Here is a 25708-nt window from a genome sequence, read left to right on the forward strand (position 1 = left end):
GTTGTAGTAGTTATAGGATAACTAGAATAGTTGTAAATACTAAAATCCTTGTATGTCCACTTATGTCCCATGTTGACTATATTGTCAACTAAGTCCATTTTACTGGATTCCTCATTTGAAGTCTCCACTGGTTGCCCTTGTAGTTTTTTGAATAATATTCAATACCATTTTTTGATCTAAGCCTTTCAGACCTTCTTAAAGGCGGGAATTCTGTGTCAAACTTTTCATCTATAAAAACAACATCTTCATTAACATTGGATTCATAATTTTGACAATTATAACCCCCAGTGTTTTTTCTACCTCTATATTTGGGTCTTGGGTAGTGGGTTTTGGTTTTATATTCATTAAGATCCCTTTCTATCTTGTTGAATTTCCTGTTCTGCACTTCCGTGCACTTAATCTCTATATTCTTTCATAGTTTGAAATATTTAGCTTTTTCATCTTCTATTGTAAAAACCAGATCACCTGTAATACCATTGTTTAAATGTACTATTTTGACATGCAACCTGTCCATTTCCATCTCATTGTTTTTTATAATTGCTCTCATAACCTCCATTCCACATTTGTCAAAAGCAGTTAATAAGTCACAATGAAAATCACTACCTTCAATGACATTGTTAGAGTATTTACATATTCTCAGTCCTTTAGGTACTATATTTAATGACAAGCAGTGTTTCAAATATGCATTGCCCATTTCTAACATTTTAAATTTATGTAGAAAAAAATCCAAGTCATCCAACATGTTACTGTATGTCCCATTATTGGCAGACACAGGCGCTTTGTTTTTAAAGTCAAATTTAGCATTTAGTATGTCAGAGAATTGTTTCTTAGTACCTGTTATACTTTTACTAGTATCAATTGTCCTCTGGTTCATAACAACGTTCGTAGTACTCCTCGCTTCTTTAGGAGAGTCCCCCTCGTTGTCGCTAGTGATAAATATCCTAGGAAAATCTTCAAAACTAGTGTTTATTACCCCGTTGTTTGTTTTGCTCGCTCGTTTATCCATTTCTGAAACAAGTACCTTTCTGTCTTTGTGAAGCGTTCACTTTCCTGCTTCCTGGTTCCCTGGAGGTGGTAGCAACGATAGCAGCGTTGCCATTGATTGGCTCATGGGTGTCAGAAGTCCCACCAACTGCGTCAGCTGACCAATAAGCTTGCGTAGCTCTCCGAGTTCAGAGCTACGCTGTGTGTTATCCATATTAGAGGTACCTTCTGAATGCATCCGAAAGTACTTTGAAACAACTTGAAAAAACGGTTGGTGCTCAAAAGCAAACTGGTAATCCAAAACAAAGAGACACCAAGGATCCACAGGCACTAAACATTTAATAATAGACAGGAACCAGCACGAACATATAAATATGTGGAAGCACACCAAATACAATAAGTGTTAGAAGTGGTGGAAATTGACCCTAGGGGGGGAATGTGGGAGACACGGGTGGAATACAGAGAATTATTTTGGCAAATTGTACTGGAATCCACCAGGTTCCCAGGCCTGAACGACATGATCTCCCTGGGTCCAGTACTTAAATTAAGATCTGCTAAATTTTGAGGAAAAACAACATCTATATTTACTGGTTGTAAAAAAATTATCACAAGAGTTATTTATTTCATTTAAACCCAACTGAGATATTTTTAAACTATTTTCATTAAATATGGATTTGTAATGCTGACAGGTATATACTAACACAAACCACTAGAGGGTGTATGTGTATAATAATTTTAAAGAATGTGTGCTAATTTTATATTTTATTATATCTATACTTTTTTATACAACTTTTAACATAAACTCAATGTTTTACGATTAAACAGCAGTAATTTTTTAAAAAAACAAATATTTATTTCTATTATATATCTCATATTCATTTATTCTGCATATACTTTTAAGGCATAAACATTTAAATATCTATTTAACTGAATTTAAATTTCATTGGATGACAACTAATTGCTAGCCCTATAAGTTTAGGGGATTGATGGAAGACTAATGGCTATCTGATGAAGTTGATGACGAAAACGACACTTTATAAAACGTTAATGGTTTTTATTATATTTGGTGTGCTTTCACATATTTATATGTTCGTGCTGGTTCCTGTCTATTATTAAACGTTTAGTGCCTGTGGATCCTTGGTGTCTCTTTGTTTTGGATTATCAGAAAGATACATCTCAAGTCATTCACACCAGTATGGACTATGACAGAATCATAACAGTACCTGTTGTTGAGAGACTTGAGTGCATCTGTGATATGACATATCCTGGCAGATCTAGTACTATTGCACGAAATAATGTTTTCAGGAAACTTAAATGGCTGAACACACTTTAGCAAAAGTGATTTTCAGTGAAAAAGCACTTTCACTAAAGTGTGCAAAATAAAATTAAGAAAAAAAAAAAAATTAAAAAAAACTAACAAAAAAAAAAAAAACACAGTACTCATGTTTATGCAAGTGCCCCCCTGCACCCCCATGTGGAGGGCTGTGCCCCCCACTTTTATATTCTCACTCCGAGATCGCACTACAGTGTGAAAAAGGGAATATTCCCCTATCCCCACTGTGCTACAATATCAGCAACAACCATTTCCCTACCTTTTTGTCTTTTTTAAGCACACTGTCACGAAAGTGTTTTTTTGGTGAAAAGCACTTTCGCGAAAGTGTGCTCAGCCATTTCACTTTCGGTTAAACGGTTGTTCGATAAATAGTACGGATTCCATCCTGGCACCTGACTGATAGCAGACCGTGACCTTTTCCTTTTTCAGCCTGGTGAGAGGGACATCTGGGGCTCTCTTAAAGGAATCACCTATGACTAATATGTTTGGTTTTGTGTTTTGCCTTAAGCATTTGACAAGTGAGACACTGGTGCATAAGCTATTATGTGTATTGTGTTCGGCAGAGGAAGTATTATGTGTAGTGTGCTTGTGTTTGGGAGGTCTCTGGTGTTTAGGTATGTTTCTGGTAAGGACCTCCGCATATGTAGGTATGTGTGATGTAGGTTTGGGTGGAGTAGGAGGTGAGGTGTGCAAGCTGACAACCTGGTCATTGTCATATGTACTGACTGGTGTGTAAGAGAGCATGGATTCAAGGCTCTTAATATAGTTGCGGCTCTCACATGTTGAGTTTGTATGGACTATGAGTAGAGGGTTGTCGGTGAACATGATGCAGTTGCTACACTGCCTCAGGATGCCCATGTTGACCAAGCTGGCTGGAGAAGCTGTGGGAAATTATCCTTCCATAGTGTTAGGTAAATTTATATGGTCAGTAAAAGAGGTTGCATTTAGGAATGGCTAGTAGGTGAGAGGTGTGTTGGTACTTCTGAGGCTAGGCTTAGTGTTCCACCTGACAGTAGAGCAGGGCCATGAAAAAGTTCTGATGGACCACAAGCAAAATGTTAAGGGAAAATTTAACAAGTAAAATGTTTGTGTTGATAACCACCAATGGTAACCACTGCTACTCAGCAGTGCACAGTGGCGCGCTACACACAGACAAGTGCAAATGCAGGGTTTAAATCAACAAGAAATAACACGTTTAACTCAAACTAGCCAATGATGACACTCTCTCTAAGCTCTACTCTAATCACCCTCGATTAGATGGGACCCAGACAGCGCTCTCCTCTCACAAGGGTGAAGAAGAGCCTTCGCCAACAAAGATGGCTTGGATTTGGTGCTCAGAAGTTACAAAACAGACCCAGAAACAGCAATCCCGGAACTGGGCTATGGTACAGCTGAACTACTGCAGTATACAGTAAAAATGTGGCAAACAACAGTTTGGACACTTCAGACAGACAGTACAATGCAAATACAAATTATAAGTGCAGTATAAGAGCAAAAGCAGGCACTTATAGTTAGATGGAAGCAATAGATGCCTCAGATCTTGCAGTATCTCGGTGAAGGTCTGGTTTTAGTGCTCAAGTGATATCAAACATTCTAGATTCAACAAATCTGAATCTAGCCTATCCTGTAAAATGCTGAAGTGCAAGAAGTGCATAAAATCACAGTCACAACAGCAAAACACGGTTTAAGTAATGCAGCAATTCACCAGCAATTCCCAGCCTAGAAGGGTGTAGGCCACACTCTCCCACCACAAGAGTGTAGACCACAAACCTTCTTAATGTAAAACAACTGGTGTTGGTTAACAGCTCATGGATTATAGAATAGCTTTGGCAGCTTAGGATGAGAGTCGGGGAGGGTTTGTCTATACTTGAAGGACTATAAATTAGTATCCTTACAAAAACCTGCAGTTTAGGTGATTTCTTTGGCTGCAACTTTGAATAGCTTAAAACAAGCTCTGGGAGAAATAGATATGAGAGTAATTCAGGGGATAAATGCAGCATTTAGTTACAAAAAAGTCTGTTTTGTGAATAATAGGTCTGTTTCAACTTAGTCTGTTTTTACTTTGTCAGCAATGCAGCACCAGGTAACCAGTCAGTTTTGCAAATAAAGAGCGTTACAGCTCATGGAGATCATTCTTTTAAGAAAAGCAGGTTGATGAAGCAAAGTGATTGTGTGTGTGTGTGTGTGTGTGTGTGTGTGTGTGTGTGTGTGTGTGTGTGTGTGTGTGTGAATGCTCCATTTAGGGGGCACTCAGGGTCATACCCAAGATCTTACCTATGAAAGGCATGATTTTACTTCTCCAACTGCCAAAAATCCTTAAGTTTATCTATTTAAGTGATTTAAAGTAGTCTCATCTTATTTGTGTGTCTGATTTTGAAGAATATCTCTGATTTCGCCATATATTTATGCCCTGCCTTGTCCTTGAGCAAGTTGCTTAACCAGACAGTGTTTTGGGGCAACTGGAAATTTGAGCTAGGCTCCTCAGTGGTTTCTCCAGATTGCAAACCTAGTAACTACCCATGAACCAGAGTAGTTAAGGTGTAAAGGAAGGGAACTGATTGTAGTAAATGGAAACATTATATGAACCAAGTTTGGATGTTGTCCTTGGTTTCATATGAACCAAGTGTGGATATTGTCCTTGGTTTCCTTGTTGATTGTATGTTTATTATTTAACTATGAATAAATTTAATAGCATAAAGTCTATGAGTGTAATGTTAATATTTTAGCTATGAATACATTTTTATTTAGCTTGTTTTTTGCAGACAGGTGTGAAATGAAGTGATTTTGGCTACAACAGTTTGTCTAGCATTTAATGTAGATGAGTATGGCTATGAGCTGTTAATGTAGATCTTGTAGTATGTGGTTTGATTTCCTCAGCCTTCATTTGTCTTTTATGTGACTTTAAGTTACTAGAATAGACAGTTCTATTGGGCTGATCCTGAAAGGGAACACTTGTGTCCGGTGGGCTGCCACAGGCTGTTAGCAAATGCATTACACATTTATCTTTTAAATTCCTGACCCTTTATATGGATTCTAATTAGTACTTCACTATTTGCTGTTATAGATTAGGTTCATAGATTAGTACTAAGCTAACTGCCCTTGCGAGCCATTTTAAGCCTAACCAATTATCCCTTGTGAGATTCAAACCCTGCACCTTGTGTTTGTAAGGCAAACACCTTAACCATTAGGCCACCCTCCCAACCCTCCCCTGTTCGAGTGTGAATCTCAGCACAACTCTTGTAATTGGTTGCCAGATGCATTTTCACTAAATGTGAGTTTCAAGGGAATTAATGTACTATTTCTCATGCTAAATCTGCTTTCAGTGTGAGTGTTTTGTTTAGAACATTTCTGACAGGTGTTTTTTCTGTAAAATTTGAAATACAAATCTTTTGTGATAATGGTAAAAGAAGAGAAAATAATGGAAAAATAATATATACGGTGACAAGTTTGAATAGTGTTTACAGTAATTGGAGAGAGACAGACAAGTAATGGGATATTGCTGTCAGGGGCCTCATTCTTTACTCTGCATAGGAGTCCATTTGTCCCCGGTCTGTTTTTATGTCTCTGAAGGTTTATGTTGCAGCAAGGGCAGACTTATATTGAGTGATATCAGATGGAATAGCTATTCCTGGTGACAGAAAATACATGGGGGGGTGAAAATGAGATATAGGCAGCCTGGATGCATATAAGCCCCTCCCAAAAAAATAGTATTTTGTATGCAGTAATATTTCTGTATGACTTGTGGACTGTTCAACAAAAGCCGCTACTGCATAATTTGCATTTTCTTTAATTTTTAACTTTATGGAATTTAATAGGCCTGAACTGAGTAAGCAAACAATAATGCACAACAAGGTCTTTGTTAATGTGTAATTAACACCTGCTTTAGGGGTGTGGCGTTGAGTTGCTACACCCCTGGAAGGGCATTAATTATGTATTAATACATACCCTGAAGGGCATTATTGCACTTGCAGAATGAGCTTTCTGTAAAATTTTTGAGTTTTACTAACTTATATATTTTTAAGTACTATGTTATTTGTGTGTATGTATATATATATATATATATATATATATATATATATATATATATATATTTGATGTAAAATAGTTCCTCTGCCTAATGTTTCAAACTTACTATAGTATATGTTAATGGTGTTGGTGGAAGCATTTTACATCCAAAATATAACACTTAAAAAATATCCAGGCATTTACTTTATTTTTTGGTCCCTTACACCTAAAGCTTTTGATTTGTTGCCAGTCATTGGAGATTGATGTTACTAAATAATGGCATACATTTGAGTTTCAGACTATTTCCTTCAGAAAATGTATACTAACCCAAATCATTTTAATTAAGTTTGTAATTTTATAAGAGCAGTAATTAAAATCCTTTCTTATTTTTGAGCCTTTGTTCCCTCTTTATTTTGGGCGTTATCCAGATTTCTTCAGTTGAAAGGTCCAGAGGTATGCAAACGCCTTTACTGTTGCTCCCACTCAATCTCTCACGCACACTTCTGTTTCAGAAAGTGTATGCTAACACAAATCTTAATAATCAAGTAAAATATGTTCCTATTTTGAACCTTTGTCCTGTTTATTTTAGGTTTATCCAAATATTTTGAGCTAGGAGTCAACAGAGCATACCTTTCAGTTGTCTAGATTTTTGCAGAATGTCCAGATTTTTGCCTCGTATGTTTGGCCCCATCCTCATAAAATGTGTAGTTTTCTGACAAATCACTGGAGATTGAAGTCATTAAATAATGACAGACATTTGAGTTTCAGACTTCATATACTTACTGTGATACAGTCTTCTCTGCAAGACTGGATTGTAAAGGATTTCAGCATTTAGATAAAACCGATTGTTCTGGCAGTTAGCACAGAGAACTAAGTTCTAACGTTAATGAGCTGTTCCCTGTGGGAAGGGTGCAAGGTTTGAATCTTTCCACCTTCATTTACTTACTGTTGTCAATATTTGCCAGCCACTCCCTATTGCACAGCTGATCTAGTTCAGGTTATGTTATGACAGTATCACCAGCAGACCAAATTTTTAATGTAACTTACACAATTTATTTTTGAAGGGCAGCAGGCACTGCATTTATAGATGAAGTACTGAAATCCAAAGTTGTTGGCCAGCACTCATCTGTGCATTAGTAATAGCTCTCTTTTAATGTAGAATTTTTCAGATGACTTTTATGTCTGTAGAGTTTGTGCATATTAATGTGGCATATGTTACCAGCTTGTTAATATTTCTAATGATCTCATAAACATTCTTCTATTTAAACTGTGTTACATGTGGGTGGATCATATATTATAATGCTAGTAATCATTATACAGTTTCATGAAAGTCATCTAAAGATACCAATAAACTACACATAATTTATTTTTTCATAACAACAATGGAGATATATATATATATATATATATATATATATATATATATATATATATATATACATATATATATATATATATAAAATCAGAAAATGGCTATAACTGCTGGTGGGGGTAGGGGGTTCCCTGTGGATGAAGTATCATATGCTCTTATCATCTGGTCATTTTTAAACAATCTTTAATCTGGCCTTGAAGGACTATTTTGTTTGTGTGTCTATTAAGGTTGGAATACTTTGACTAATGTGTGTTTGTGTGAAACAAATTTGAAATATGACTTTGCTCATTATTAGCATTAATTTTTTTAACACAGAGATCTGGGTATGATACAGACAGCAATATAGCAGTAATTGCTGGGTTTCGGAGAATGTCTGTAGATAAAAATGTACACACAATCTGCCAGTGGCCAGATGCATTTTCAGTGAATGCAAGTTTCAATGCATTTTCAATGAATGTGAGTTTAAAGGGAAGTGAAGTTTACTGTTGCTCATGCCAAGTCTGTTTTCAGTGTGAGACTTGTTTTGTTTAGCAAATGGTCATCAGTGTTTGTTCTACAAAATTTGAAATAAAAGTTTTAAATCAAATCTCTGTAGTCAGTGTGAAAGTAAAGAAGATAGTGTGATGAAAAATGATACTGCCAGCCCATCTATCTGGAAGTTTGTAAATAATTGTATGTTATTTGTGAATATCAACATGATTTATATAAGATGTTTGTGTTTCAAATGTATTAGAACTGTATGTCATATAAGATGGATTGTACAGACGTGTACTGAAGAGGTATGTTACAAAGTGCTGTTTGAAATGTATCCACAGTGTACCCTACTGGAATAGAACAGAAATGTACATGCACTATTGTAACTTTGCAAATGTATATATATTCTAACAGTGGAAACTGGAATACAGGAGGTTAACTTCAGAAAAATAACTGAAATTAAATTACTTTATGGCTAGGTCATACAAAGATGTTATCTTTCAGTTTCAGTGCAGCTGGAAACACAGTGTCTGTAGTACAGCAGTTTTCTGTATTGTCTGTAAATGTGGAGGAATGTAAATTGTTTTGACTTCCACCATCTGCCAAAAGATCCAAGGTCTATGTATTTTCAGGGTCTATATTAGATCAGCGAACGCTTAAAAAGTGAAAGATAATTGATCGAACTTATGTAAGCGAAAGCTTAAAATATCGAAGCAACAGAAACCCAAATTTTTCCTAGGGAAAGAATTCAGTTGTCCGTTTCTGTTGCTTCAATATTTTCAGTGCTGTGGTGGAAAGTTATGAGTCAGATTCAGGTAAGTGTGCGATTGTGTGGATGTGAGTGTTAGGGCGGGTTAGGTGAGTTAAGGCGCGGGTTAGGTATGTGTGCGATTGTGTGGACGTGAGGGTTAGGGTGGGTTAGGTGAGTTAGGGTTAGGGAGTGAGTGAGGTGAATGTGCGATAGTGACGGACCTTAGGGTTAAGGTTTGGGTTAAGGTAAGTGGATAGTTAGTGGTGTGTGTATAGTTTAGTGTAGGGTTAAGTGTCAGATTTTAGGTGTATGTGTGTGGATTGCTGTTTGTTTGGTGTGCTTGTGTTGTGTGTATGTGTTTTGGATCAGCAATTGTTTTCGTTAGGAAAAACATCGCTGTTCGGACAGTTCGAGATTGTAAGCTTTCGCTTACATAAGTTCGATCAATCAGCGTTCGCTTTTTTAAGCATTCGCTGATCTAATATAGCCCCGTATTTTCACAGGTAGATGCTAAATGCTACCAGCTGCCACCAATGGTTATTTTGCACCTAGGAACTAGGAGTTAGATGACAAGCAATGATGTCATTCTGCAAGTTACACCAGCAGTAATATTTGAGATATTAATTTGGGAAGTCTGCTAGTGAGCAACGGCATTCTGTATTCTGTCTTGGACCTGACAAGATGCATTAAAACACATCTCTGCCTTGCTCTGAGTAAGTAAATCTAGGGAACAGTATATTTCTCTTAGATATAGTCAGAAATATAGCAACAATTAATTTAGACATTTTTCTTTATTTAATTGAGACTGTCCTGCAATGTTGTTTTAAATATGTCCTGTGATTTTGAACTTTGATGTCACTTTAATTATATACTGAGTATTTTCTTTTTTTATTATTTATTATTAAATATATTTAATCCTATAATTGTGGCTGATCTGTGTAGAGATATTTTAAGTTCTTTGAATACTTGCATATTTATTTGGTGACACTGTGGGCCACTCCTAATACCCTTGCTCTTAGTCAAACTACCATTTGTATTAATAGTAACCATTACACAGTTAATTATATATTGGATGCCCTTTGTTAAGGGCCTTAAAGTAGCCAATAAGGGGTTCTGGCGGCAGTGATAACTACCTTATAGTCTGGGCAGAAGGGGGCATAGCTAGTAAACCTGTGACAATCTTTCACAGTTGTGTGTGCATGTGTGTTGTGGATGTGTAAAACAAATCTCCAAGAGTGTGTGTGTGTCAGCTGCTTGGACAGGGACATGAAGCAGTGGTTGGACAGAGAGAGTGTTGGAACCCTGCCTAAGGACTCAACTCTATAGCTGTGCCAGTGGGGAGTTTAATTGGGGATCTGGAGAAAGGGGGAGAAACCAGCCCTGGACTGATTATGGTCTCTGTGTGCTCTTAAGGGAAATTGCACTTAATGTAGAGAGCTGCATCTGGACATACTATGTGTGCAGCTTGTCATCCTCTCAGTGTATGTCCCCCAGTGGTGCCAGTGGTGGGGTGTCACAGATAGTATGAACACTGACAGGTTTATGAACAGTGTTTATATTAGGGAGAGACAGTTAAGTAATTGGATCCTGGAATAGCTGAGAGGGTCTGGTATTTTAACCTGCATAGGGCCCCATTTGACCATGATCTGGGTCCAGCTGCAAAAGAGTAAATAAAAAAAACTGAGGTAATGGTTTTCATCTCCAGCTGTTTTTCCCTATGGCAGTTGTAACCCTGACCCTAAATTACTGACTTTAGTTCTAAGTCCAAAACACTAACCCTAAGCTTAAAACTGTAATTCTAAACCTAATACCCTAACCCTAAAATACTAATCCTAACCTTAAAATTATACCCTAAACCTAAAGCCCTAACCTTAAAACTCCAGCTCTAACCTTAAAGCTAAAACTCTAAGCCCGACTTTCATCGTAAAACACTGATCCTAACTCTAAACCTTAAAATATAACTTTAACTAGAAAATCCTAACCCTAAACAAAAACCACATTAGAATGATAAATAAACCTATTTAGTTGCTGCTGTATGATTAAGTTAACTTTCTTTGTCTAATGTACATGTGATGACCTCCATTTATGGATATTTCAAGTGCCCTTTAAAATCTCTCTCTCTCTTTTTAATAAACCGACAAGAGCAAGATGGTAAGATGCTTGAACACAATGATTTCTTGATATTACAAGTAACCATTTTCACAATCTATTTCATTTTTACTGAGTGTAATGGTTAGGTTTGTAGTTAGTCATGTAGTCCATAGATGGAATTTGTTACAGCTGAAGAGACTACTGAAATTCCCTGATAGTGCTACACTGTCTAGGTCTTGAAAGCATTTAATAAATGTCTGGGTCATGAAAACAGTTAATAGCATGCATGTATGTCATGACTGCAGTTAATGACTTTCATCCACACAGGCAGTGAAACAGGAAACATGCTAAACAGAGATAAGAATTTACTCTCCGTGTAAGCCTATTTAAACATAAGGTGGTTGTAAAGATAAATATATGTCAGTTTTTAACCCCATACTGTTGTAGTTAATGTGAATTATCTAACAAGAAAATGATCTGTCATGTTTTTGAAATGGGGTATTTAATTACCTAGGAACCACTGTACCTAACATAATGCTTGTAGTTATGCACCAGTGATTGTCTTTTATCTGTTATATTATCATTTGCTGTTTGTGTGCCTTATGATGTCTGTGTACTATAATTTAGCAGTTTCACAATGAGTGTGCTAAAAACAAGCTTCTTGAGCTAATGTGCTTTCGAGAGTGCACTTGAATTTATATTATGCCCTTTGTTAACCAGCCAGATATACAGGTTCTAAACACTGGACCATTTTTACTCAGGACTCTGCCAAAGACCAACAGCTATGTGTACATAAAGAAGAACTTATTCTGTTATGGGTTGCCACAGCAGAATAACAGTCTGCAGAATGATTAGCAGTGGAGATTTACAGTGTTGAGTTGCTAGACTGGTGCCCAGCGTTCTACAGAAGGCACATATGCGCACACTTAGGGCCAATTTTAGTGTGTCCAGTCCATTTGCAGCATGTTGTTGGGATGTGGGAGGAAATCTACGCAACTACAGGGTCGACATGCAAACTCTGCACAGAAGGCACCCCAGCTGATAATCAAACCAGAGTACCTTTTGCTGTGGCAACTCTAACTGTTGCACCACTGCAGCCACTCCTTTCAAGTGAATTACAGTTATATTTAAAAATTGCCCCTGATTGTGGGCCTTTATCTCCACACTGTTTTTGGATTTGCTGCTAATTAACAAGCAAAGAAATTCACATGTTCCAACACTACTTTCTATATTTAACTGGTAATAAGACGAATATTAGGTCAAGGGACCTAACTTTATCCTGTAGCATAAGTAGGACGTACTGGCATGAAAGATCTCCCTCCTAAAGAATCCCGCACCTCTGGAACAAACATAAAGAAGAGCAAATGACATAAATACACATGCATATGCATACAAGTTTATTAGCTCAGCATGTATTTACCCCAAACAAATGTAGATTGCTAATAGGGCATCCCATATGACCCATATTTACCACCCTAATAATACCCCAGTCCTCACTAATCTGATTACTCTCTATAAAAAATCTTGCAACATTACGTTCAGCTAATAAGCTTCTAGTTTCCACTATAAAATCTAACAACAAAGCTGGGGACTTACTTTTCACCAACACAGTGGGAAAAACCTGGAACCAGCTTCCAAATGAACTCTCAACTCTTGCTTCCTCACTGCTTTTTAAAAAACACCTGAAAGAATATCTTAAAATACATTGGCTTTGTCCTTGCTCTAACCCGGACTGATACCTCAATGCCCCCTGTTGCACTCCTTGTACTTCTCTACTCTACTGTTCTATGTTCCCTACCTTATTAACAACTAAGGTAACCTAACAAGATTTTCCTTCGTAGTATTAAAAAAAAAAAAAAACCTCTATATTTGATTTTCTCTCATATGTTGCTTTTTCTCTGATTTTTAATCTTGGCTTAAACCTACTATAAGACTCTGTGCAAATTTATCTCATGTACAATCTAAACAAGGTATAGCATTCTCATGTTACTATTGTATATATTCTATGTTTTGTTACTGCCTATGCTTGGAGCTTTTCTCCCTGGGCCTCTACTGAAAATGGACATATATCCAGTTAGACTAGCCCGGTCAACAAATGTAAAATAAGTAAATAAAATAAAATAAGACTCATTCTTACTTTGAGGAGCTTCTTTGAAATCTACTGTGCTATTTCCCAAATTTGTATAGCTATTGTTTTTACTGTCTGTAATTGTATTATCTGTGAATGAACTCAACTAGGCTGTACCTGCAATTGATTTTTTTATAATCCGTGTGCTATGCTGGGAGATAAACTAAAATAAATAAATACATTGTTTGATAAATAAAGCCAAAAGAAAAGTAATAGTGAGTATGGTGATGATGTAATTTACCTCCCCAAAATTTCTTTTCAAAACCATGTCAGCCACTGAAGAGTATAAATGAAACTTGATATGCTTTTGTGGGATAGAATTCTGTGCTGTGGGGTGTGTTACAGTGGCCTTGAACCACCAGTGCTGTTGTATGGTGCTGTTAACCTCAGTTGCGTGTGTGCTAGTGTGAACACCTTTGCTGTGTTGTGTTGTCATTTTGCTGTGTGTGTGCTACACAAGGCCATGGTGTGCTGGTATGTTGTTGTGGTTTCAACCCCACTGACATGCTGGTCTGTTGTTGTGGGTTTGAATCCCAGTGCCAGCTAGGCTTGTGTGAGAGGTTGAATTCGGGTTTCAAAATGTGCTGATGAATAGAAGTACCCCAGTATGTTGTAGTATGCAGTGGATTTGTATCCTTGAGCCCTGATGTGCCTGCTAAATTTGTGTGCTTGTGTTGCATTTGTACTTGACAAAGTTACACCTCACCTGCTCATTTTTCTGTAGGCACAACATGGATCACTGAAATTGTGGACATGATTAATAACAAAGGAGATGTTGAGAAATGCATGCGGGGTCCTACCCACGAAAGAGTCCCCTTTCTGGAATTTGGAGCACCTAAACCCCTTCCAACAGGTAAAATATGTTGAAATTTGAATTTTGAATCCTGGTTTCTTTCTTCCCTGTGTTTTTTTTTTTTTTTTTTTTTTTTATTTACTTTTTCCTTTGGTGACCATGTCAGTGTGTTAAGCACAAGTGATCTTTTTTCAGGTACATGCAGTGCCGGAATCAGGGAAACAGAATGACCCATGGCAGGTATTCGTGAAGATAATAGAAAATTAAGTGACTGAAGAAGTAATAGCTATGTATAGAATGTAAGAAAATGAAAGCTGAGTTTGTAGATGATTGCAATTTTTTTTAAATATGGTTTACAGAAGTTCGTTGGAACATGCTAAGAAAAAATAAAATACATTTTACAATTGAAAAGAGGTCCAAATTAACTGAAGATACTAAGCTGTGGCATTACTTTAGTGTTTAACACATGGAAAATGTCTAAGTATGTGCTGTAATGGGAAGTGTGCTACAGAGTGTGCCACACGTGAGCATATAGGTTCATAGGTTGGTACTAGGCTATTGGCCCTAGGTCCTCTATAAGCCTAGCCAAATGGTACCCTGGCTTTCGCCACCCAAGAAAATTATTTTCCTGTGCCCCTGTCTAGCAGAGCCACAAAAGTGATCCCTGGGGTGAATTTCCTATCTCCCATCCAATCATCAAGATTTTTCTTGAAGAGTGCTAATGAGGAGCTTTGTTTGATATAGATAGGTAGTTTGTTCCAGAGTATGGGAAGTCTCTGGGACAGAAATCTATCCCTCCAGCATGTTCTGTTTATTGTGGTGACAAGGTTTAGGTCCCTAGAGCATGTAGCTCGGAGAGATTGGGATTTCTTTAGGTGGAGCATGTCCAACAGCTCTGGGTTTAACATCGCTTTGTATGTTAGGCAGAGATTGCCTCTGAGTAGGCGATATGCGATGGAGTAAAGCTGGAGTTTATGTTTTGCATGGCTTAAAAATTAAAGGTATTTGCAAGTTTTTGGACAAGGTACTGGAATTTAAAGGTTTAAGGTCTGTCAGACAAGGTTTACAATATGAGAGCGAAAGGAAGCAGGCTAACTTACTGTACTTAACTTACTGTACTGTACTTATTTCCTTGTTTCACTTGAAAGAAAGTTACTGTTTGTCGTTTTTGCATTTAGTTACTTGTAACACATTGCACTCAAGTTACCTGGCACTTGCTCACTAAAGCAATTATATAAGTCAGCACTAAAAATTAAAAGCACTACACTCTCACTCCCCACTGGCCCTTGTTTTCAATTAAGGAATTCCCAATATTATTCTAGCATGTCCAAAGGTCAGTTGTCAATCTTCTCTCTGGTCCAGCTGGTGAATCTGGGAATCTTGAGGCAATGTTATAACTGCCTCATGTACACAGACAACCCTCTCCTCCTTCCACATAACACAAATACTTGCAAGAGATGCAGCTATTTAGCCAAACTGGAGGCTGAGCTCTCTCAACTCAGGACTGGTAAGACCAGACAGGAGGAGAAGGCAACTACACACACCACAAAACCAGCCTCACATAATGCTACCACTCCACTGAATCAAACACATAAACACACAAAGACATACTCGGAGGCTCTGAGTAAAATTTACCTAAACAGCAGAGGCCTCCAAAGCAGACACCCAAACAACTGCTACCTCAAGACACCCCACAAGCAACACATAAACCACAAAAGCAGTGTGCAAAGCAGTCACAGCCCTTAAGGCCAAATACAACACCAAACATACTTGTCATAGGTGACTCCATAGTCAGACACACTGACGTCCCACTCACCAGGCTGAACAAGGAGAGGGTCACAGTAAGCTGCCTATCGGGCGCTAGAATCCGCCACATAACACAAGCACTGGTCACTCCACGGCAAGTACAAATATGACACAGTCATTGTCCATGCTGGTGTGAACGACCTGAGACGCACCTCCCTGGACTACATGAAAAGAGACATAGAGGAGCTCTCTGATTATGTAGCCCAGGCAGGTATGACCCTAACCCTGAGCAGTATCCTTCCTTCACCAAGAATGATGCCACAATATAGAGACAAGATGATCAGCTTTAACAATTGGCTTAATGTCTGGTGTCATTCAAAGGGGTTCCAGTGTCTGTCTGCCTGGGATGACATGCTTGACAAGCCACGCTGCTTCGCAAGGGACGGCTTGCACCTGTCACGACTGGGATTCCGGATATTGGCTAAGGCTCTTGCCACCCCATAGTGCCTTTTTTAGGCAAGGCTCAAATTCTAAACCTACCACCCTAGAAAACAAAAATGGGAAGAAACTGAGGGTAATGCTGCTCAATGCCAGAAGTCTAAATCTCAAAATGCATGCACTCGAGGCCCTTCTCAGTATGGAGAACATCGATGTCTGTGCTGTAACTGAAACCTGGTTCAAGGCTCCTGAGAGCACCCCGGCACTATTAGGTTTTACCTCATATCATGCGTTCCGCCCCAAAACCCGGACCACACCACAAAAGGAGGGGTGTATCCATATTCATAAAGGATACCCACACCTCCAGGTTGGTGGCAACGCACAAGCTTCGGAAACCATCCAGGTGCAACTAACCATAGGCAAAACTGCTCTACAAATTGTAGCATGCTACAGGCCACCCTCTCAAACTCAGGAACCCCACACAGCCTTCCTGAAGACACTGGAGGGTATAAATGTATCTCCAAACACCATCATATTGGGTGACTTCAACTACCCGAATATAGACTGGGAACATTACTCAAGCCCTAACTTTCTAGCCCAACGGTTCCTGGAGTTCATAAATTCAAATGCCATGGAACAGCTAGTCACTGTTCCCACGAGAGGAGAAAATATACTAGATCTCATTGTCACAAACATGGGGACAAAATGCTCCACACCGGAAGTATATCCCTCATTGGTGAGATCTGATCATAAACTAATCTCACTGGAAATCCACATCCCGCCCCCACCCCAAACAAAAAAGACCATAGTGAAGAACTTCTCTAAAGCAAACTTCACACTACTCAAGACTGGTGTGGTATCCTTCAAGGCCCCTGAGCCAGTTGAAACCACAACCCAAGCTGTGGAAGCCCTTACAAATGCCTTCTATGAACACCTCCAGGACTGCATGGATCAGGCAATCCCAAATAAAACCAAGACTCTTTCCACAAAGGGCAAACGTCCAGTCTGGTGGACCCCAGCCATTAACAAACTTTACAATAAGAGGAGAAAGCTATTACATGATAGAACAAAATCCATAAAAGGGAATTCACCCCTGATCATTATTAGTAAAAAATACGAGCACTCATAAAATCAACTAAGGCCAATTTTGAGAGAAAAATTGCCATGGATTCAAAGGACAATCATAAGGCCTTTTTCAGCTATGTTAGGAACCTGGGTGGAAACTCCCAGATATGCTCAGAATTAGTCCAAAATGATACAAAAATCACTGAACCCACAGACATTGCCAACATACTGGCAGACAGGTTCAGTGCAAACTTCACCCCTCTCCCCTAAAGGAGAGATAACTATCCCAGCCGAGTGTAGCCTCCCGGACATCTCAAATGCGCAGGTGAAAGCTGCACTCTCTAAAGCTAAAAACACAGCATCAATGGGACCGGATGGTGTCCCCGGCTGTGTCCTACACGAGCTAAATGAGGAATTAAACCCGCACATAAGGCAGCTGTTTAATCTCAGCCTTACCACAGGATATGTGCCCAAGGAGTGGCGACGGCAACTGTAGTCGCACTCCACAAAGGCGGCGCCTCTACGGACCCTGGTAATTACCGCCCCATAAGCTTAACAAGTCTAGTCTGCAAAGCTATGGAGAGGATCATAATGGAGCTCATAAACAAAGATATAGGGGACTTGCAGACATTGGACCCGACCCAGTTTGGCTTTGTCAAGGGAAGATCATGCCTTTTGAACTTGGTCGACTTCTTCGAAACAGTCACCAAGGCCATTGATGAGGGAAAGGCAGTCCATACAGCCTACCTTGACCTTGCAAAGGCTTTCGACACAATACCCCACTCGGGTATTGTAGAAAAACTTACCAGCTTAAATGTAAACCCGTATGTCACAAGATGGGTTGCAAACTGGCTTAAGGACAGAACCCACAGGGTTAGAGTTGCTGGCGCTGTGTCAGACTCCAAGCCGGTCACAAGTGGTGTCCCACAGGGCTCGGTCCTTGGCCCTCTATTGTTTGGCATCTACTTCTCAGAAGTACAGGCCAACATAGGAGGACTTTGGCTGACAAAGTTTGCAGACGACTGCAAACTGGGCCATAGTGGAAAGTGCTTCAGACACGGATATCCTTCAGAAGGGACTCACGGAAACAGATAGCTGGTGCCAGAGCCATGGCCTGAAGTTAAACGCCAAAAATGTATAGTCATACCCTTCGGGAAAAACAAGGTAACCCCAAGCTACCATATAGGTGGCAATCCACTAAGCACAGAAGAGGTTATCAGGGACCTGGGGACCCAGGTTGACAGTGGCCTTTCTTTGACACTCACATTGCTAAAGTGGTTAGAAAGACCTTCTACATTGCCCACCTGATCATGAAGGGATTCACATCCAGATCTAGTGAGGTTATTGTTCCCCTGTACTCTTCACTTATCAGACCAATGATCGAGTACAATGCCCCATTCGGGATGTATCTCACCCGACATCTGCAGCAATTGGAGAGACCCCAAAAGTTCCTCACCAAAAGGATAAAGGGACTCCAAAATCTGTCATATGCTGCCAGATTGAAGAAACTCCAGCTCTATTCAGTCGCATACCGTCTGCTCAGAGGTGACATGTGCCTGACATACAAGGCCATGTCCAACCCGGAATTAATGGACATGCTCCACCTCAAAAGATCCAAATCCACCAAAACCACTAGAGCAAGCGACTTAAACCTTAGCACGGATATAAATAGGACATGCTGGAGGGATAGATTTATCACTCAGAGACTCCCTATGCTGTGGAATAAACTCCTGGTCCATGTGAGGCAGAGCACCTCGCTGACTCTGTTCAAGAGAAATCTAGACCTGTGGATGGGAGATCGTAGGTTTACCCCGGGAATCATCTCTGTGTCACTGCTGGACAGAGGCACAACAAACTAATGGGCACAGTATTTTTTCATATAAGGGGTGGCGTAAGCCACAAAAATTTGGGCTAGGCTTATAAATGCCTTAGGGCAGATAGCCTAGTATAAACCTATGAACCTATGAACCTATGAACCTATGAACCTATAACCTGTGTCAATAATATGATGAAAACTTGTCATTTTTGTGCAGGCAAGGTGGGTTATTTGTATATAATAAAATGAGATAGGAAAGAAGCAATAGGTGATTTGAGAAAAAAATTTAATTGGCATAGGAAATTATGGATTTTGGGATATATAGTTTATGAAGCACCATATTTATGCTTCAAATTTGTGAAAAAGGCAACTTTGTTATGTACCTTTCTGATGTAAGAAAGGCGTATAACAGTTAGTTAATCATTTTTCAGTGCTGTTAGGCTCTAGTCTTGCTCTAGAACATAACATTGACCACCACAGAACAACATCCAAAGCAATTTCACAGCTGTAAAAGACGACATACAAAAACACTGTCAAGAGTGGTTTATTATAGCTTTTTAAGGCATTTGGTCATCTCATGGAAACTTTCCTTTTGTCTGTGTAGCTTTACTAAGTATTTAACTGCTTTCAAAGCTGTAAAGCACTTGATTCTCCAACAATTTTTTATAACTGGTAGTACATGAACTAGGTAAAGCTGCATACACTACAAAGAATTCTGACCAGGTCTCTGGGATCATAATTACTTATAGTATCTGTTCTCAACATGGATGTCAAGATTCCCCTCTTGAGTTTTTCTCTCATCTGTGATGTTGGTAAGACAGACTGTTATTTGTAAAGTTCCACTTTGTAGCACAATTCAGATGTTTTTCTACCTCATTTCAACTTTTCCTTACTGTTTTTAGGTACTAGCACACTGGCTCTCTGCTGGCTTCTTAAAATGTTCTGGCTACGTCTGTGAATATTTCAGTTGTACTTTTGCAAGTTTGTATTGTACAGCTTATTTAACTCTCTGTTCTATGTTATTTTTATCCCTGTGTCGACTGACCAGTAATCCTCCCTCCTTTGGGACACAGCCCATTCATTTTGGGACCCCCCCATCACGTTGACAACTCTTTATTGGGGAAACATGATAATGTTTCATACCCTTGTCAACATCCCAGCAATAAGGACATTTTCTAAAAGCCTAACTTTACCCCTGAGCAGAGAGATATGTGTCACCCACATCGCTGGAGAGGCCCACAATGCCTTCCCCACATATGTGCACACCCCTACCTTGAAGCCTACTACCCATTGGTGGATTGATGAATATGACCCCTAGGGCATATATTTCTGCCCCAGCACCTCCTGTAAGGGACTTATGCAGTACACAGTTGCCTCCACCCTGTCATCTGACCAGGATCGTCACACCCATCCTTCCATTCCTGCCGTTGCCTGAGCTGCTAATCATTCTCTGTTGACTCAGCCATAGTTAGGGCTTTATCCCTATTCTCTGCTGGAGCTGGCTTACTGCTTATTTAACTCGATGAAGCCTGTAGCTCCTTTTTTGTATTTTTCCAGTTAACACCCATAGCTCCTTCTGGTCTTTAGATATTTTTGGGTCTTTCATCTTTAATTTAGTGAGTCAGAAATTTATAATGGGCAGTAATAGAAAGTGCAAGATGCAATTAACAAAATGATACTAACATTGTTAATCTCGGATGTTCTTCTGTGGCAAAATTAATGACTGATTTCCTCTTATTAGGCATATTTTCATATTTGTATTCATATTTTCGTAACCAAGAGACCTACATGTTATTGAGGGGCATAGTGTGAAATACCTTTGTGGGTAAATGAAAAATACATTGTCAATGTACAATTGCAGTACACTATATGAGAGATAGTGATAGTTATTTGCTAGTTATTATGAAAATATGAAATATTTCAATATGTACTTAATATTTCTAAAACTGTGTGGCTTGACTATTGCATGGCGTCATTTGAGACCTTAGATGATGATGATGATAAAAGAAAACTGCCATTGATATTTGTACTTTTAAGTTGCACATTTGGTCCATTTATAATATCCAGGTTTGTTAATCATAAAAATAAACATCATTTTCCATACATCTGTAAATATTTTAGTAAGTATTCACAGAGAAAAAAAACCTTTTGCTGTCACTTGAAAGCTTATGTCTGGCTAACAAAAGTAAGTTGATAAAATACATCCCAGTTGTACAGTTTCCAAAATATTACAATTTCTGTGTAAAACAGTAGTTAAACATATCATTATGTTTCGTATGTGTAATAATATAATATAGCATTGCTATAAAGACTGTGACTGCACTGACTGTTGTCAATGCAAAGAAGACTTTCTACTGATATCATTGCAGTTTGTACCATATTAGTAATGTTAATTGTTCACAAAATATTTACATTTTTTCATTTGATGTTTTTAAGTCGATTTGCGAGAATATTTTTAGAATATCACAATGTATGTGGGCTACTAGAGGCATGACATTCCACATCACATGGGTGTGAATAAGTTAACTCCGTTTTTAGAGTCATTGCATTCTTTTCACACTAACCATAGGTAGCAACTTCATGACCATTTGTGCTTGCATGGCTTGAATTCTCGGTACTTACGTATTATCGCAACCAGATTTCCGGACTGACATTATTCTGTCGGTGTGCGTGGAAACAGGTTGCTTAATCTAAAAAGGGATCTGTTGAGAATTAACCATTAGTCTGTCTCAGTGGGTATGAGCCCAGAAGAGGAGTACAGGTGAAATGTTGTACTTGTGGATGAAGCGCCTCATTTCTCCTGTAACTGCATATTGCCAAAACGTTTGCCCTGCCTTTCGTAAAATGTTTAATTTTCTTGTGAATCGCTGATGTTTACTGTTTGTCCATAATGCCAGGCTTAAGATTTTCATACTTACATGGATCTTACTTTATTTGCTGAAGAATCGGGGGCAAATCCAAAAAGTAATTGGGAGTAATCAGGAACCTTTCTTTGATATTACTCTAATTCACTTTAAAAGTTAATAAAACACAATGCTTAACATCAAAGTGCATTTTTTAAAGACACAAAGCATGAAACTTGTCAGGTATTACTGACATGTCTGTAATCCTTACCCCTTCACCAGAAACTCTAACATTTAGGGCAAAAATGAGGGCATGTAGGGCAAAAGCATGAGGCAAAATTAGGGATGTTTTGCCTTCTCTGAAGGAAGCCTTCCATTCAGTGCAAGGAATCCGTTCATCAGAACGGTAGCAGACATGATAACGTAAGTGTGCATGTGTAATGCATGCAAAAACTGGAAGAGGGTTTTCGGAAATGTTTCTTTTCCTGAAGGTAATGCAAACTTAATCCACAGCAGTAAACACAGTAAATACCACATTGCAGTGTTTCATGGCCTCCTTTCTATAGAAGTATGCGAAATTCGGAACCGCGAAAATCTGGTTGCAGTAATACGTAATTACCGAATTCTCTTATCCATGTCTGTAGACAGACGCGTCTCTCCCACTTAATACTGGCTTGCTTTAAATGAAATTGCACAGCTACTACTTGAATGAATAATCTGTGTACATTATATTTACAAACAAAATTCAAGTAGATTTATTATATTACAAAGGCTTCTGTATATACACTGAATACAGCAAGAGCAGACAAGAAGTCACAATTAGCTTGTGGTTTAGGCCTCAGCTTCTGAATGTAGTCTCAGACATTATGATTTAGCCTTCACCAGTATTAAACTTTAAAGCACACATATCTGTCATTCAAGCACAATTTTGGGGACCAGACTTCTTTCTCGGCCATTTTGTTTTCAAGCATTCTATCACATTTTATTATTTTGCATTTTCTGTGTCTGGCTTTGATTTCCTCAGTATTCACAGAAGTCATTATACTGCCTCACTGCATACAATGAGCATGGTTCTTTGCTCTTTTCTTATAAGATTGTAGGATCAATGGATATATGAAGCTAATCAGGCCAGAGGCAATACACACCTTGGCGATACCCACCCTCAGACTCTACCCCTTCTTGCAAGGAGGGTGATTCCTGTAAGTCCTTGTATAAATTTAAGGGAACTCATCCAACTGTCCAAGCTATGTTTGAAGGATGACAGGGAATCACATTTTGTTTGCATGCCGGGGGGGGGGGGTGTCTCTGGATGATGAACCCATCTCTCCATCTAGTTTTATTTATTTCTTGATGCAGGTTTAGAGATCTGGGTTTGGTATAGGCTGCACAATTTGACCTACTGAGGAAAAAGAGGTTGAGAATAAAGGGATCCATATAAGCTCAGTAAGCTAGAAACAGGACTTTCCTCAGGAGACTAAATCACACTGAGTATAGAGACAAGGGCACCAGCCTGTCCTGGTAGCCAAGTTTTTTGAGACCAGAGATGCTTTTTGTTAGGAACCTCTGTATTTTTATTTGAAATTTTCTAATATATCTAGCCAGATATATGCCAAAGTGTATTATATTCAATAATGGGTCTGACTAGAGCAGAATATAGAGGGACAATGACTGATGGTTCTAGAACAGATGCTGCTGGCAATTAGTTGTGAAATACAGATGGATTCCCAGCTATGGTTACCATATGATCGCCAAAGGAGAGGACACTATCAACTCATGTGCCCAGGTCCTTGCTCACTTATTCATATGGTAAAGGGATATTTTCAATATACTTGAATGTAGAGTGTTTCTGATTCCCAATCCCAAAGTAGATGATGCTACATTTCTTGGCATTTAGGATGAGTCCTTTTTCACTGCACCAGGGATTGACCTGAGTTGGTTTGTTTTGCAGGGAATATGTATTCAAAGGGGGATTTTATTACCGCATCCAACTTGCAGTCATCAGCATCCTTTGTTAACCAGAGATTACTATTATCAGTTTGGATGTCTGAAAATAGATGCCAAAAAAGGAGCCCCAGCACATATCCCTGGAGGATATCACTGGTTAACTTTTCTCTGTCTGAGGAGGTGTCACCACTTAGACAATGTGCATTCTGACCTTGGCTAGACATTTTGCCATGCAGAGATTTATGTTTAAGGCCAACAACTTGTAAACATTTCCATCATGTAGTATGGTTCAAATGCCTTGGCCAGAATGGGTTAGGCAGCATAGATAGTGTAACCACTGTCAAATACTTGATTGACCTTCTCAAAGAAGTGGACAAGATTCAGCAGGCAGGATCTGCCCTTTGTAAAACCAAATTGTTGTGGGTGTAACTTAGGTTACTAATGTCATTGTTTATGAGGTTAATGATGCAGCTGATGGGTATATAGCTTCTGGTGTTAGTGATGGGGCCACTCTTATATTGGGGCATTATTACAGCAGTGCACCTGGATTTAGGATCGTAACCTATAGCAATGCTTAGGTCAAACGATGGGGCCACTCTTATATTGGGGCATTATTACAGCAGTGCACCTGGCTTTAGGATCGTAACCTATAGCAATGCTTAGGTCAAACAGTCTGAGGAGGAAATCAACAAGTGCATGTTTAATACTGTTTATTAGAAAACCAAGTATGTTATCTGGACCCATGAAGGATGTGTTTCTTGGTCTTTGAGAGTAGTGTAAGGACATGCTCCTTGGTGTGGCATCTGGACCCATGGAGGATGTGTTCTTTGTCTTTGAGAGTAGTGTAAGAACATGCTCCTTGGTGACAGTATGGGGGTGGAGTAACTCAGGAATAGTTTAAGAGAGGATGGTAGTTCTAAAGGAGAAATTTGCTGCAAACATGATCGCCAGTATATTTGCAATGTCTTTTGTTTTTTTTTTCTCTTTGTGAGACCCCATTATGGAGAAGCTTGTGTATACAAAGAAGGACTTATGATTAGGCATTGCTTTGGTTGCTAGTCTTAATTTGTTTGATGTTTTACTGGTCTTTAGAATTGCTTTCAGTTTCTTAGTGAGTTCTTTAATACCGTTTTTTTTGGGGGGGGGGTAGCCCTATGATTCAGTTTAAAGAGTTTCTCCTGTTATGCAGTTTGCAGCTAACCGGGATGGTTTTATTTTGGAATTTACCAACTGTATTTCATTTTGGAAGGGATTGTTATGTCATTACATTTCTCTAAATGGGCATAAAAAACATTTGCATAACTGGCTGCATAACATGGAGTTGACATGGCTACATTTAGAAATTTCATCATATGGTTATATGAAGTTGGCCTTTTTGAATTTTTCAAAGAGGGTGGTGTTTTTAAATGATGAAGTGGAAGTTCTGAAGGAAAAATAATCGCATTATACTAAGACTTTACTAATGAAGGACCAACCATGGGAGGGGAGCTGACAGGGGTCAAGTTTGAGTGCACTAAATCAACAGTGCTAACACCCCTTGACTGGTTTCAGTTTAAGCTGATCCAAGGTGTTTTTGTTTACTCAACCCAAGAATCACTGATTATATCCAACACTGGAAGTGTAGGTGCTCTAATCAATGGAGGGATAGTTGAAGTCACCAAAGAATGAAGACACATTATTTGTAGGTATATCCTCTATGAATGCCAAGAACTTATAGTGAATGGGATCCATGGAGAGGGGATCAATAGCAGGCTAGGAATTGGACATTACCGTTCCCTGAGGTGAGCCTATTACCAGAAGTCTTCTTGGGCAATGTGTGCTTATTATTTTTAACAGACTTTTTTGCCTTTTCTCTCTATTCTCAGCTTCAGTGTAAGTTATACACTATTACATCATTTGTTGATTTTAACTCCACATTCAACAGT

General features: G+C 38.8%; 1 protein-coding gene across 1 annotated transcript in view; it reads left to right on the forward strand.

The window, feature by feature from the left end:
- LOC122813775 (sulfotransferase family cytosolic 1B member 1-like) overlaps positions 1-25708 on the forward strand; it is a 278964-nt gene that overhangs the window by 40267 nt on the left and 212989 nt on the right. Inside the window, exon 2 of the mRNA XM_044086272.1 lies at positions 13863-13991. Coding sequence (XP_043942207.1) covers positions 13863-13991 — 129 coding nt within the window. The remainder of the gene's footprint in view (positions 1-13862; positions 13992-25708) is intronic.

The sequence above is a fragment of the Protopterus annectens genome, chromosome 10.part0 (genome assembly GCF_019279795.1).
Source record: "Protopterus annectens isolate FY-2018-M chromosome 10.part0, PAN1.0, whole genome shotgun sequence".
Classification (NCBI taxonomy): Eukaryota; Metazoa; Chordata; order Ceratodontiformes; family Protopteridae; genus Protopterus; species Protopterus annectens.